The 15,118-nt window shown below is 35.3% G+C and overlaps 1 protein-coding gene across 12 annotated transcripts in view; it reads right to left on the bottom strand.

Annotated features, from left to right (window-relative positions):
- ETV1 (ETS variant transcription factor 1) overlaps positions 1-14,018 on the bottom strand; it is a 90,226-nt gene extending 76,208 nt beyond the window's left edge. For 2 of the 12 annotated variants that reach the window (XM_088797726.1, XM_088797727.1), the window contains exons 1-2: positions 10,099-10,465; positions 1,449-1,502 (exon numbers count right to left, since the gene is read on the bottom strand). In XM_088797726.1, the coding sequence (XP_088653852.1) occupies positions 1,449-1,502; positions 10,099-10,159 (115 nt within the window). In that variant the 5' untranslated portion in view covers positions 10,160-10,465. Of the gene's footprint in view, positions 1-1,448; positions 1,503-10,098; positions 10,466-10,633; positions 10,682-12,110; positions 12,199-12,677; positions 12,877-13,015; positions 13,175-13,281; positions 13,477-13,574 lie in introns of those variants that run through there. The other 10 variants (XM_088797720.1, XM_088797718.1, XM_088797721.1 and 7 more) reach the window with 10 other exon arrangements.
- Between the last annotated feature and the right edge of the window lie 1,100 nt (positions 14,019-15,118).

Raw genomic sequence — 15,118 nt, 5'->3', positions numbered from 1 at the left:
TAAGTCTCTAATTAAGGTATACATCATTATGGTATAGATTTCTTGAAATCATATAGATAATAACTATATCCAGACGTCAAGCAACACACAAAATTATCTTCTCATATCAAAAATCAAAAGGCTAGAATAGCAGTTACCAGGGGCTAGGGGCAGGGAGTATGAGGAGTTAATTTTTCAGTAAGTACAGTTTCACTATGGGATCATGAGAAAGTTCTGGAAATGGGTGGTGTTTAGGTTTGGACAGCAAGGTGAGTGCCACTGAACTACACACTTAAAAATGGTTAAAATGGCAAATTTTCTGTTGTATGTATTTTACCACAAGCAGGGGGGGAAAAAAAAAACAGTGAAGCTGAACTAAAAACATTTAACATGGGAGAGAATCTGGAAGAAATCTCTTACAACTCTTGACACATGGGAAATTTAAGATACCAAACATTAAAGTTGAAAACAATGCTCACAAACATCTGTTACTTAAAGTAACATAGGTGTTTGTAATAGATTTATGATATTAGACGTAAAAATATGGGTTTGATAAGTTGTCAGATATCAAGCATATCTTGTTGCTGTTGATAATTGCCTCATGTGAAAACGTCAATGGTCTGGAAAAATGAAACAAGTTAGAGCTTTAAATGGTGCTAACAGAACAAAAATATATTAGGTCAGTTACATAATCAAGATGGTGTTTAAACCCTTTTCTTTGCTATTGGCACCTCAGGTCAGTAGCGGCAGTTAGCTGGTAGAACCACAAAGCAAAAATATCAGAAGTAAACCCCGAGGCAACCATGTTTGTACAGGCAAAATGATCACTCTGCAATTACAGGAGGGCAAGTACCCATGAATCACTCCTCCTGCATTCTCTGACAAGCCCAGAGCAAGACTCAGGGAAACAAACTCTGAAGGGATCCTCAAAGAAGCCAATGGCTACTTCCATTTGTGTTAGTGCAACCAGGAAGCAGAAAATTAGGCTAAAACTTAATCCAAGCAGGTGGAAGCTCATGAATGCAAAATAATACAATAAGCTAATGACTGTTTGGCCCAGCAGTTTTAGAAGTTATACAATAAATAATTTCATATGGATTTTTAACTACTGACTGTCTCCCATCAACATCCAGACTTTTCCTTGGGAACATACTGAAAAACTGAAGTAAACACTTTCAGATTCATAGATCTCCCTTTGTTTTTTCTCCAAGGATATTGATCAGATACAGAGAACAGGACCATCCTATAATCAAATCAGTTTTCCTTATCCATTATTTGGAGTTCTGCTCAGATCATACAGGGATTCTGCTGATGTCACAACCTAATAAGTAAAATCACCTCATGACTGTAAGCTACAAACACACCGACAAAATGCAAGAACACACACTGGGAGTGGAAACGAACCAATGGCAGAGAATAAAAGAAGGAAGACAGAGAAAAACTCAAGAGATGAGTCAAGCTTTACTTACAACTTTCAGCCTGATAGTCTGGCACAAACTGCTCATCATTGTCAGGTACCTGAGCTGAAGGGGAAAAAATGAAAAAAATTAAGAGAAAAACTGCCAAGACAAGGAATATCAACTAAGATCTTTCATGTAAGATCTTTTTTAGGCTGAGATAAAATGTATTACTATTTGCCCATGAGCTCCTATTTAAAATGGTATTGATAGCAATACTTGGAAGGGGAAATAGAAATAATCATTGATGTCAACTAGAACACATGTGTCAGAAATATAATGGTGGCAGTCCCTCTGAATTTTACCTGCCAGGTAGAAATAAAAGACACATGCAAAATAAAGGCAGCTACAGGATTTCCATGAGGTACAGGGTTTCTTTTTGCAAGAATGGAGTAAAAAGTATTTGAATTCACCCACTGCCAGTGCTTAAGCAGCCCATTTAATGTAACCACATAATTCTTTCAAATGATGCACAGTTAACACACACACCCCTCTGCTTTATAGAAATTTCCGCTTTTGGTGTGTTCTGTCAACTGCAAATAGACTACCATGATTAAAAATGTTTGCCTTAAATTTGGCAAAAATATGCGACAAAATTTCTTAAATTACTGTCATTGATTTTGGTCATATATAATAAAATGTTATACTTCAATTATTATGGTCATAATAATGCAAATAAAAAATAAACTCCATCTTTTCACGCAAAATATTTTTCTAGTGACTATTTAGCATTAACAAAAAAGAATACCATTATTTCATCAGTCCTAATGTCAAATGACTTCCTTATTTTTAGCAAAGGAAAAAAAAATTACTGAATAGAAAGGACTAATCACATTTGGCAGTAATCAAAACACAAGTAAAATTTTTCACTTTTACAATCTTTTCATCATGGTTGTTTTAAACATTAAAATAGCCTATTCCAAAATGACAGAATATTAGAAAAACAAGTTTTCACATGCACACAAATGTGCATACTCACACACATACAAACTACATAAAATAGAAGTTAGGTTACTTTTAATTTGGTAAAAATACATGAGTGTCCTAATTAACTTTAGCTGTGATCTGATTAGCTAGTTAGTATTATTTTATTAATACTATCTAATAATGAAACTTTTTATCCAATCATATCATGTTAAAACAGATGTCAATTAATTTTTTAAAAAGAGCCTATTCTGTATGAGGAATGCTCATTAAAATAATCAGTCTCTGCTGAAAATGTTATGGGTTGGTAACTGAATGAGTTAAGAAAAATTCTACATAAAAAAAAGTCTATATTTGGAAATTCTAATAAAAAGGATTACAACACACACAGAATTAAAGGTTCTTTTTACCGGCTTATTTAATAGTATTTTTTAAAATAGAATTATTTGGCTAAATAAAATTTGTTACATTATTAAGAGTAGAACTAATGATAATCTTGCCTATTATCAAAATATATGCAGCTTGACATTCAACCATTTTCTAACAACTTTCTTCTTTACACCAGTATTTAAGCTCACTAAAGGCAAATTCCATCCTCTGTCACAAAATGAAACCAAACAAATTAAGAACTTTTTTCCAAATTATAACTGATGGCTATTTCTTCAGCCTATATTAGAAGTGTTTTCTCTTCCTATTCCACTATTGTCTGATATCTAACTAACTAAAGTCATGCAAACTTCAAATCATAGTTCTATGACTTGCTACATTAGTTAACCTCTTTGAACTGCATTTCATTCCTCAGTTCAGTAGTGATAATACACGTTTTTTTATAAGTATTAAACAAAATATTCTAAACAAAATGCGAGGCAATGCCAGATATTCAAGGAAAGTTAGTTTCTTCTTTCCAAGTCTCCACCACCCACCCATTATTTTTCCATTTCACATGCAAAAAACTACTTTACTTATTATAATGCAAGTCTAGTATCTTCTAATGAGTTATATTGGACACGGATAAAAACAACTGCTAAAATTTGTACATTAGCATTCTCTTAGCTATAAACATTTTTCTTGACATGACAAGTAAACTTGAGTTTTCTCAGACTTCCAAATTAAAACTGGAGGAGTGCCCCCCAAAAGTTACAAAAATATTTTTAACATCTATTTAATAAATAAAAGGAAGTAGACAGAATCAAATCCCGCGTACTTTTCCCATCATAGCCACATGTTTTGGTTTTCCTTCTAAATTAACATCTAGATAGATGTAAGTATTGAGATGCAAAAATTATCAACCACAACAATTACTATGCTTTTCAAAAACCAACATTTACAAGAACCTAATAAAAATGTAATATCCCTTACAGGAATAGTTAAAAATAGCTGATGAGTAACAAAAGTATATTTGTAACTGAATATGCTCGTATGAATGTACTACAGGCCAGACTTCTTTTTTTCTTACTATCATAAAACCAAGTTGCAAATCCATGACACATATCACTTCAAGAAAGGCATAAAAATCTCTGGTGGGTGTGTGGTACGTGTGTTGGGACATGTGTGTAAAAAAAGGCAAAACTTTAGGAGCAAAAGAAACTGGGAGTTCTACCTCACAAATACACAGAAAATAGCTGCATACTAGCAATTTGTAAAAAGAATAAGAATTGCTATTTCTGTTCTAACTCCTTAACATACTGAATAAATACTTCACACTTATGCTTGAACATATTACAGAATTTTAACAAAAAACATATGACTCACATTTTTACAGAAGCTAATCTTCAGAAACTGAATAGACCAAATGAAGCAGCATGCTACTTAAACAGACAAAGGCTTAAGTCTACCTCTAATTTGAAGTTAGAGTAAAAGGAAAGCAGTTAACGAAAAACACAAGTTGGATCTGGACAAGGAAAATATGACAAAGTATTGCCACACTCGTATCATACATTTCCTTTTTTTCCCTCTCAATTCTCGGGAATTCTGTGAAGTAGCAAAATGCAGCTGCCTAAAAATTTGTGACAAGTCATACCAACTCCAAAATGGAAAATGAACAATAGAGGCCAACCGAAAAAAAGAAAAAAAGTTTGTTTTCACTACTATATATTATAAACTATGCTTGGAATAATCACCTTGGAGGAATGAAAATGTTTCCCCACATTATGTAATTAAAGAGGAAGGGGAAGGAGAAGAAAGGAGAAGAGGGGAAAGTATATACCAAAAGACCAATAAAAGGCTTTCAAGGAGATTAAGCAGGTGGATTTTATTGGTAATAGCTGGAGCTGCTCTAACAGTTCATTGCACATTAATAGACAAGTGGCCATCAAGTCTCAGGACTTCGGCTTTAAAAGGGTAGTGTCTGCACTCTCAGCTATTTGCTTTACCTAGATTATTATCCAAAGTTCCTTCTCTCTGTCTCTCTGTCTTTCTCTCTGTCTCTCTCTCTCTCTGTCTCTCTCTCCAGCCTGCAGTACATATCATGATAAACTAATGAAAGTATTAATTCTGGTCTAGATGTCACAGAATCACTATCCTTTATATTTAATTTTATTATATACTTTTTAAACTAACATTTCCTGTGGGGGGGGGGGGGGTAAATAGAGCTTGCCTTTCTGCATATTTTAAACTTTCAAATAAAATAATAAGCATTACTTAGGAAAACGTTGAGCGTTTAAATATTTTCCAAGGTTGGCTGCAGGCAGTTAAAAACTCCTTTTTTCTTACAAACTAGGCTCCTGTTGAGTTTTCTTTTAAAGCTAAGGGGAAAAGTGGAAAAATTACAAAGGAAACAAATTGTCAAGTATAAAAGGGGTTAATATTTAATTAAAACCAGTTCTATCCACTGTAACAATGACCTGGAGCCAAACAAGGCGGAAGATGTATGAGTCATTCTTTCTGCCCGTGAATGAGACAGCTGATCTCCTCAGCAATTCCTCCAGACAAGCAGGCAGAACTGGAGTTCTGCCTCCATTCACAAAAACACAGTCCAGCATGAGCCATGTGGCCCAACCACAATCTTTTCATGTCACACCCTTCTAGAGAGCTGAAGCAAGTCAACTTGAACTTGCAATATAAACACAATCTTATGTGCTCTATCAAATACAGTTCAGATCCATTAAGGCATACATTTAAATAAATGGCAAGTTTACAAAATTAAATCCATATATTTTACATATTTAACCCATCCTGCTTTGTAGGGTAACTTGTCAAAGAAACTTAAATGTACAAAACTAAGAAGGAAGGGAGGAAAGAAGTAAAGAAAAAAAGGATGAAATGATGGAAGGAAGGAGAAACACCCTTTTCAAAATGCCTTATTTTTCTGGCCTATTATTCAAAGTTTCTGATCCTAAGATTATAACAGATTACTGCTGACTCTGTAGCATTTCACTTTGAATCAAAGGGTTAAAAACAACTTTCTCTGAAGAATTTTAAATCTTCAGTAAAAGTAAAACAACAAGAAAAATCAACCTTCATACAGTGGTATTTTGTTTAATGCTAAAACGAAGCTTCAGGCCATGGAATAAAATAATCATGAGGCCACTAAGCCTGGTTTTATACCACATCCGCTTTCAACATTAAAATGATTGTACTAATGTATAAGCATTAATTAATGCAGAAGTATAAACATATTTAAACAAACCAAAAAAGGGGGCTATTTCCCCACGACAGGAACATCTTTTATATTTTGATAAAGACATTCTATATGTTCTAAAAGAAAACAGCACGTTTTAGTTGTCTTTAGTCTCAAATTAGTTCCAATTCCTAACTCTAAACTGACCTATTATAATGACTTGAACATTTAAGGGTAGCTCAGACCTGTTGTTTCCAGACAAATATTTTTATTATTTTAATTACAAGTTTGTACACAGGTCAAAGGGAATGAAGTTATATCATGAATTTCAAGAAATTACACATTTCCTGTAACTGAACTAGAGAAGCTTAGCAATATTTCATAAACATTTGTTAGGCCCTCTGGAAAAACTATATTATGCTACACCGAATCCAAATTCTATTCTTAAACATTTCTATTTTGCAAATAGACCTCAAATGAAAGGCATTTCTATAATTCCAATGAATATTTAGAAATATAATACATTACCTATCTTTTAATCAAGTACAAAGGCGAAGTGTTTCTTTCCCAGTTTCGAGTATTTTCTGGTACAATGCAAAGAGGGGTAGTAGCCCCACCCACCCCAAAATGACTCTTGCTCAATTCTAAGAAATAGTATAGATGCTGTTATTTTAATGTTTAAATTCTCAATTCCTTTTTTATGTAAACCACATAAAATAATGTTTTTAAAGGTTTTATTCTTTACTGTATCACAGGAAAACATTCATGAGCACATATTCAATTTATGTTTTATTAAAAAAAAAAAAAGGCGTAAGTTTTGAAAAATAGAAATGAGTACATTATAACTGCTGAGTATTGCTGGATGACAATGTGTATACCAAAAACAGCACATAATATTTAAGGAACTTCATAATAAATGACTTTGAATATAAACAGGATCACCACTGAAGTGAACTGATAAGATACAAGGATAGCTCTACTTTTAAGTCAACCTGATTATTATCTGAAGGTCACATAAAACAAAAGAAAACAATTTAAAAAAAAACAGCCTTTTCTACATGAGGTACGAAACTTTCATGTAGAAAGGTTGTTCTTGGAAGATAAAAATTTGACTCAAGCGTGGTGGCAGCATGAAACCTGACTTACTACAACTCCATGGAAAAACATTTTGCCCTAATGGCAGGGAATCGTTGATGACTTTTTCCCTTAATATTACTGAGGAAAGGGAACCTCAAGAACAATCTAGACCAACAGCAAAAATAAGTACTATGCATTTCTATTAGATACATACGAAATTTATTATTTCTCTTTAGGTTGTGTTAGTAGGTAAACTTTAATAAACAACTTTATTAGAATGTAATCTATTTAAAACTCAAATTTGCATACTTCTATTTCTGTCCCCCACGTATAAAAGGGTCCATTTTAACTATGAATTTCTGGGCATCTTTCGCTAAAGCACCACTTAAAACAGGTTGTTAAGAACGGACGTTACCGTGATGTTGATAGGATTGATATTTGAACTCATTATTTCATGGGATCAAATAATTGAAATTGCCTTTCTGTCAGTAGCAATCTAATTCAAAAGGCAAAGAATCAATAAAGAGTTGTACATAGTTAAAATTACAATATTAAGTAGCTATAACAAAATATAAAATAGATACAGTTTCTACTTTTTTGTTTTTAAACTGCTACGGTGTTCACTGAAAACATTACCTTTTCGATTTCCTTCAGAATGAAACATGGTTATTTTAAATTGTGGTATATATGTTAAAAATATTTAAATTGCAGCATTAGTACTTGGAAAGTGATACTAATATAAAGTTACAATCTTCACAAACACATTTTTAATCCCTGTTTGAAAATAAATTTTTTGAGAGAATGGAAGTCTATTTTTAGAGATAACTTTAATGAATTAAAAAAAAAACTGATTCCAAACCCACCGTCAAATAGCCCTGCCTTATTACCCAATTTCTCCTTAGACGTAAAACATATTTCTTACTCCATAATAATTTACCTAAGACCAATCCATATGTTGCACTTTTGGTCTAATTCATAAAATTCTTATAGGAAAAATAAACATGCTAAGACACATCATCTCCCAAGTATTTAGTGACTTCGAAAATTTTTTCTTTTTTACCTGATTTTCATATGACACAGGACAACTAAACTTGACTCTCAGGTCCAATAAGATTTTTTGACCTGGTTAACTTCCCAGTGGGATTCTAACTCATAGGAGAAACTTGGTTAATTGTCAATGATCTTCTTTAAAAGGGTCAAGATGGTTTAAAATTCCATGGTCAGTTTCTTGGCTACAAATTATTATGAAAAGAAATATGTACACGGTGCATGGTCAGCCAATTTGGCAAGGTTATAATTTCTGAATGTCCAGAGGGACATAAATGGACAAATCTAGCTACGAATAAACTAGTGTAATTTTGAGATCTCTTTTTAGCTAAAATTGTTCAAGAGTGGAATAAGTCAAGTTAAAATGCTAATGCCAGTAATACTTAGCTATAATTGCTAAAAATAAGAATAAATACGCAGTATAACAAATATTAAAAACAAACTTCTCACTATTAGATTAAAAAAAAATCATAGTAACAACTTTTTGCTTATATCATGATGGGATAAGTTAATGTAAACTATTTTGGAGAATGTTACAATTATTCTAAGTGCAATTGTATCCATAGTTTGTAAATAGTAGCCCACCTACGTATTTAATTCTTGAATTTGGGGATTAATTCCTGAACTTATTTAACATTATGAATTGTTTTCTAAGTAAAAGTCCATGTTCCTCCAAATACATCAGTCATTTTCTAGGTTTATTTTATATAAAGCTAAATCTTCAGATTTGATTTACAGGCATGTTAATACACATGGGTAAGAACAGTCAGTATAGAGTTTTGAAAGATAAAGTCGGATAAATTATTCAAATCACTTATCCAAGGCACAAAGAAACAAAACAAGTCCAAAGTGAAAAATTGTACTGAAACTGATTATAAAATGGTAAGAGTCTGTCACAGATTCCACATTTTAAAATTCCAGGAACAGAGTTGCTATGCACATTCAAAATCTGCCAGCAAGTGCACCGAGTTGGAATCAATGAGACTTAAACATCTTAAAGAAGAAACCTACCTTCCAGAACAATTAAAATAGATATTTTAAGTTATTTGGGGTAAGCAAATAAATTCTCTCATAAATGTAATGTTCTCAAAACCTTCAACTTTCCAGACTAACAGAAAAACGTTAACACAAGAACCTCTGTGCATTTTTTTCTTGAAAAAGTTACATTGAAGTATATGGCTTATATTGCAATAATAAGTGATGTATTGCAATAAGTTTCATTTACAGAGACAAGCAAAATGACCTTTAAATATAACTAAAACTTTCATTAGTACTTACCTTTCATTAACATACAAATACAATCACCCTTTCCGAAGGGCTCCCAGGAAAGCTATTTAACTTAAAAGATTAAAAAAGACTACTGCAAAAGCTCTTTGGAGATTTAGAATATCAGCAAAACAAAGAAACTTATTTTACATGCTAACAGCAACTTTATCAACTGCAAGCAAGACCACCGATAAAACACAGCAGTCGGCCTCAAATAGCGACAGCAACACTTGGGTTCCATTTAAAGAGACCCTGCCTCTTCTTTTAAACACTTTAAAAATGTGTTCTAAAAACTATGTTTCCCATATAATGTAAAAACAGAAATAAGACAGTTATACTCAATGCTTAAATATCTATAACTTTCTTTGTTTCCCACAAAACACATAACAGTACAAAATTAATATTTCACATTTATTAGGACAGATCCAAAAGAAAAATTTCAAATTATGGACACCAACAAAAAGTCCCTCAACATTAGACATTTCTCAAGTTGTATAAAGCTGTACTGAAGCAGTATCTCATTGTTCCTCTAAAATAAAGTTTACGCAATAAAAGGTACCATAGATTGCAACACAATTTTTTATCCAAAAGTAGTCAAAAATTAAAATAATGCCTTTAAATGTCTCCTTGCTGTATTAAATAAATCCTAATAGAAGTGGCATAATAGCAAAGGTCATTTTCAGCAAACATCACATCATAGTAACAACAAATAGAAAACATTTTAAAATTCCTCAAAGCCCCCAAAGATATATTTTAAAGCCATAGATTTTCTAAGTATTGGATACACACCTAACGTTCTGTGTTGTGAACAAGGTGGAAAGAAGACACTTGCACTTAAATCTTGAAGCATCCCGTCCTGATGAACCCAGAGAAACTAATTTCTGCCATCAGAAAAGTCCTCCACCAGAACACCAAATAATGATATGCACTGCTCTAAAGGAAACAGCAAGCTGGGTTCTGGCTCTAGGAGGTCTCTCGAGGTACAATAATATAAACCTGATCAATTGCAATTAAAATCTGAACAGAGGCTTAGAACTTGAAGTCTTGGTGCATTAGTTCTTGCCAAAAGCAGATGTGATTGTGAGTTGGAAGCAATTTCTCCTGGTAATTTGTGATGACACTGGGTAGTGCAGCCCCAGATTCCCCAAAGACAAACTCATCAGAGGCTCTAATGTATGCATGACACATGAGGTGGCTCTTTTAGAGCTCAATTAATTGGGCTGAACATTAAGACAGCAAGTTCAGGACTCCCTCCCCCCCCTTCGAGTTGTCTTTCCCCTCCTTTTAAAGGAATTTTATTTTATTTTATTTTATTTTGCCTTACCTTCTGCAAGCCATGTTTCCTGTAATTGACTTAGATCTTGAAAGAGTTCTAAAAAACAAGTGAAAGACAAAAGATGTGCAAACCTTTAGGCTTCATTAAATGGAAATGTTTGTCATACAACTAGATACACACACACACACACACACACACACACACACATATCAATTTATTTGGGGGAGGTCAATACAAAAAGAAAACAGAATTCATAACTTAAATATCTCAATAATCCTGCTCCTTTTGATGGCTATCAAACAATACTTCTTTAAGAAATTACTGCAGTCAACTAAATAATAAAGTCAATATATTTTCCCACCTTTTTCAAATAGCTTAATAAGTTTAGGGACACCAAACAACTCACATACACTAAGATTCAAAAAAAAGGCTGAAGTGAAGATGTGCCTATCCATGGAAACCTTTCTTAAATATATTCAACTCTTGTAAAATAGTAACAGGGAAAAGATTAAAGACTGAAAAACATTTTATTTATATCTTCCGAATTTTATAAGAAAGATGTAACAGTACATGGTGTAACTCTCAAAGTAATGTACATTTTTGGGTTCAAAGATAAAAGGGACAACTACTAAATGCTAGTTTTCAGAGGAAAATTTCTATATTAATAAGTTTACAAAAGTCAAAGAAAGATAATTCCCTGGCACCTGTTTATTATCAAGTGCAAAACTTTGTATTCTGTCATAGTGGGGAGGGAGAGAGGTGTCCAATAATTATGAAGATTTCAGGAAGTTTCAGAATTTAATATACCTAATCTAAATGGCAGACTGAACTTTGATAATTAAATCTAAGTATATTAAGTTTATTATTAATGCTCCCATATGGCTGGAATAATTTATAATACATTGACTTCCTACCAACAGTTCATAAAAAGAATCTGTAACCTAATTTCCCAAATAGGTATTATAATTATTAATTAGGCCTTAATTATAATTCAGTGAATACTTTAATACCTACAAACAAGATATTATGAACTCGCCATGGAGTCATCGAATTCACCCATGAAAAGTTTGATAACAGTATATGGTTTTAGTGTAAGGGGGATGGGAAATCAAACAATAATTTATATTGTTTAACTTCTAATAAAGTAGAAAGGAGAAACTAAGCAGTGTTCATCGCTCCTTGATTTGTCCCACTGTGTTGGATATTTTTAAATTGTTACCTTAGTGTATGGGATTAGTTATATGCCATATGGGCAAGGGTATTTAAACATAAAAGAATGATTAAAAGAAGGACGTCACTGTTAACTTTTTATTTCCTTCTTTCATTAGTTTGTGACAGGGCCATGAAATATCCTCCAATGCAAACTGTCACATTATGGTAATTGCTCTAAGTAAAAAAAAAAGTCTTAGTTAAATACAGTAATTTGAATGTTCATTATTTTTAAGCAAAGATTGAAGTGCTCCTCTTCTTTGTGAGGGTGGGGAATATAGGGAAAGGGGGAATTCAGCCCAAAATAAAACCTCACCTTCTGAATCATGAGCCAGATCTCTGTTAATGAATTTTCTTTTCCTGACATTTGTTGGTTTCTCGTTACAATTTCTCCCACGCTGATTCTACAAAGGGAAAGATAAAATCCTTTAAAAGAATGTAAACCTCAAATGTCACACACAAAAAAAACACATGCATACATACGTCTACTGAATCCTCTCTCTAGATAGAAAAATTAAAGTCCACAGTATCAATTCTAATATTCATTTTCTGCATTAATTTGACAGTGAAAGCTTATGCTGGGATTTCAACAGCCCCGGAGGGTTGCTTCCCAGAGCCGATCCTAACACACTACTAGTTATTAGTTATATATTCATGGTATCTCAGCATCAAAACAACAGTAAGCAATTACACTTCAAGTCGTTTTTAAGCTGGGTCAAAGCTAAATTAAAATACAATGAATTTTATCCTGATACCCCCCTCAAAAAATAAAAAAGAGTAGTGAAGAGTAGTGAAATGAAAAACTACGAGAGAAAAAGACGGAGGAAAAAAAAAGAAACAAAAACACCCCATGTAAACAGAAAGTGTCAGTATTTGTCTCAACTTCATTCTTTTCAATGTGGCAGACAATCCCAGCCAAAAACTTTGAGTGCAGCAGCTGCTGCTGCCCTCCATCTACTCTTCCACTCATCTTGGACACTTTAATCAGGAAAAAAAAGGGGGGGGGGTCTTAAAAATAAAACTATGCCTTATCCAAATCACTGAAAGGTAAGCTCATTTTGAAGATTGGGCTTCTAGAAGCAGAGTCGCCCTACAGTGGCAACAAAGCAGATAAAATATCTGCAATCCCAACCCCCTTGCCCCCTCCCTTCTCATTCTATCCCCCCCGCCCCCCCCCCGGAGTCAAGTTTATAAACAGCAACTTTCGAACTGATCACTCACATTGGTGACCATGTAAGGCACTTGCTGGTCATAAAATCCATCCATTCTGCTGCTCTTCGCAAATCTCAGCTCAGTGTTTTATATTTTGAGCATTTAGCAGGAGCTTTCCTCGGGATCTGGACTTCTGTCAACCTAGAGGGGAACAAGATGGCTTTTAGGCTAAAAAAAAAAAAAAAATCATGAATGAAGCTCTTGAATTTGCATAGCTAATTACCCTCCGACAGTCCCATTCACAAAAATAACCCTCCCTACACCGCCTCCTTCACCTGGATCCAAAGAGAGCCAAGAGTTCACAATTTACATATTTTCGGCGGTAGCAAAAATCCGAACAAGAGACGATGTATTTATGTACACTCTCGATGTTTCCCTGGGCGGTCGGTGTACCCCGGGCAGCTCTGATTCGCAAACGTGTGCAAAACTAGCAATGGCGATCAACGAGACTTGCTTTGCACCTAACGGGACTAAAGAGACGGAGACACCTCTTTCATAAGGATAGTTTTTGCAACCCAGAACCATGCAATTATCTGGAGAGACATAAAAAGTTGTTGGAAAGACCCACCTGAAGGCCACGCTAGGCGAACTGCTGCAAAAAATTCCCTCCAAATTTAATAAAAACATTAATTATTGCCCAGCACTTCCCCTTGGAAGCCGAAAGCGCCTCTGACAGAGCTCAATTCGGTGGTTTTTCCTCTACTTCTCCTCCAGGGGCCTCCAATCCAAACTGATGGATCGCTGCCTCCCATTGGCTCCGCGTCTCTTTCACAAGATCAGATTTCGGGCTGTCAATCAGGCGGCTTGCTGCCCCTTCTCCAGGATCTCGCGCGCCCCTCTGTCCAAGCCGGTGTTTGGTGGACTGGTGCAGGGTCCACAGCCTGAAAACGCCACAGAGGAAAATCGGCTGCCTTCCTAACCCGCTGCTTATTGTTAAGGCGCCGGGGCATACTGGATCCATGTGTAACGAGTCCTCAGTTCTTACTGGTGTTTGGTCCACTATTGAGCTGATTTCCTAAAACACTTTTGTTCAGTTCGGGTATATACTCTGAAGCCTGATCCACTAAGCCCGTGCCTCCTTACTCCCCCGCCTCCCCTCCCCTCCCTCAAGATCACCATCCCCCCAACACACACACACACACACACACACACACACACACACACACACACTTTTAACCTGATGAGCCCACCTCAGTCTGTTGCGTTGTTCCCACTAAGTTTTTGGCCCAAGTTCTTTTGCCGTTTCAACACGACCACCATCACTATGGTTTATAAAAAACTTTTTTTTTTTTTTTAACGGCCTTCCTCAAGTAAAACAAGACCCTATCGTTCAGGGAGCAGTAAAATAAAGAAGCTGTGGGGAAAGCACCTGGGAAAAGCAAAGGGATTGCTTGTTAGGCGGGGTGGCGCTGGGAGGGAGAACTGGGAGGGCTCCGGAGCAATCTAGGTGAGGAAAAGTATAAAAGTCAGATTTCTCCCCCATGTGCACTGGGACAAGGTGCTGCCAGTCCACTTTGGAGGTGGGGAGGCACAGGGAGGGGGTGAGGTGGCTCGGATATCCGAGGGACCCGCACATTTCCTGAGCTTTTGTTATGTATACACGGAGACAGAGGGTGTCACTTACTGAACTTGACGCTTTCACTTCCTCTTCAGCTTTTAAGCGCCACAACCCAGAGTTGGGGGCGAGCAGTGAGGGAGCTCGGGTTTCAAGGACAATGACTAGGACGTTAAAAAGTGAGGGCTGCAACTCTGAAACCAATTGCTCTGACCCTCGTGTGGGGCTTGGCGCTGTAGACTCACTTAGGAAACCACGACCCAGCAGGGGTTGGGGATGGGGATGGGGATGGGGATGGGACCAGGGACTCAGTGGTGTTGAAATTCACTTGTGATCCTAGTGGCGACCAGAGCTAGAGACCAAAGGATGTTTCCGGCAGCTGTTCCGCCCGTTGGAAAACATGCTGCAGTTCTCAATTTCTATTTGAAAGTTTCCTTCCTTAAATGGAACGATATGGAGACGCATTAAAATGGAGTGTGAGCGCACAAGGCTCCACAGGAACCAGAAGGGGAAAGATTTTTAAAATAGATTTTTAAAGAAAACGTATTTCTGGAGAA

The sequence above is a fragment of the Rhinolophus sinicus genome, chromosome 4 (genome assembly GCF_057876585.1).
Source record: "Rhinolophus sinicus isolate RSI-liver-muscle chromosome 4, RSI-T2T, whole genome shotgun sequence".
NCBI classification, from domain to species: domain Eukaryota; kingdom Metazoa; phylum Chordata; class Mammalia; order Chiroptera; family Rhinolophidae; genus Rhinolophus; species Rhinolophus sinicus.
Note: the sequence above shows the minus strand (reverse complement) of the source record. Positions and strands in the feature narration are given on the sequence as shown.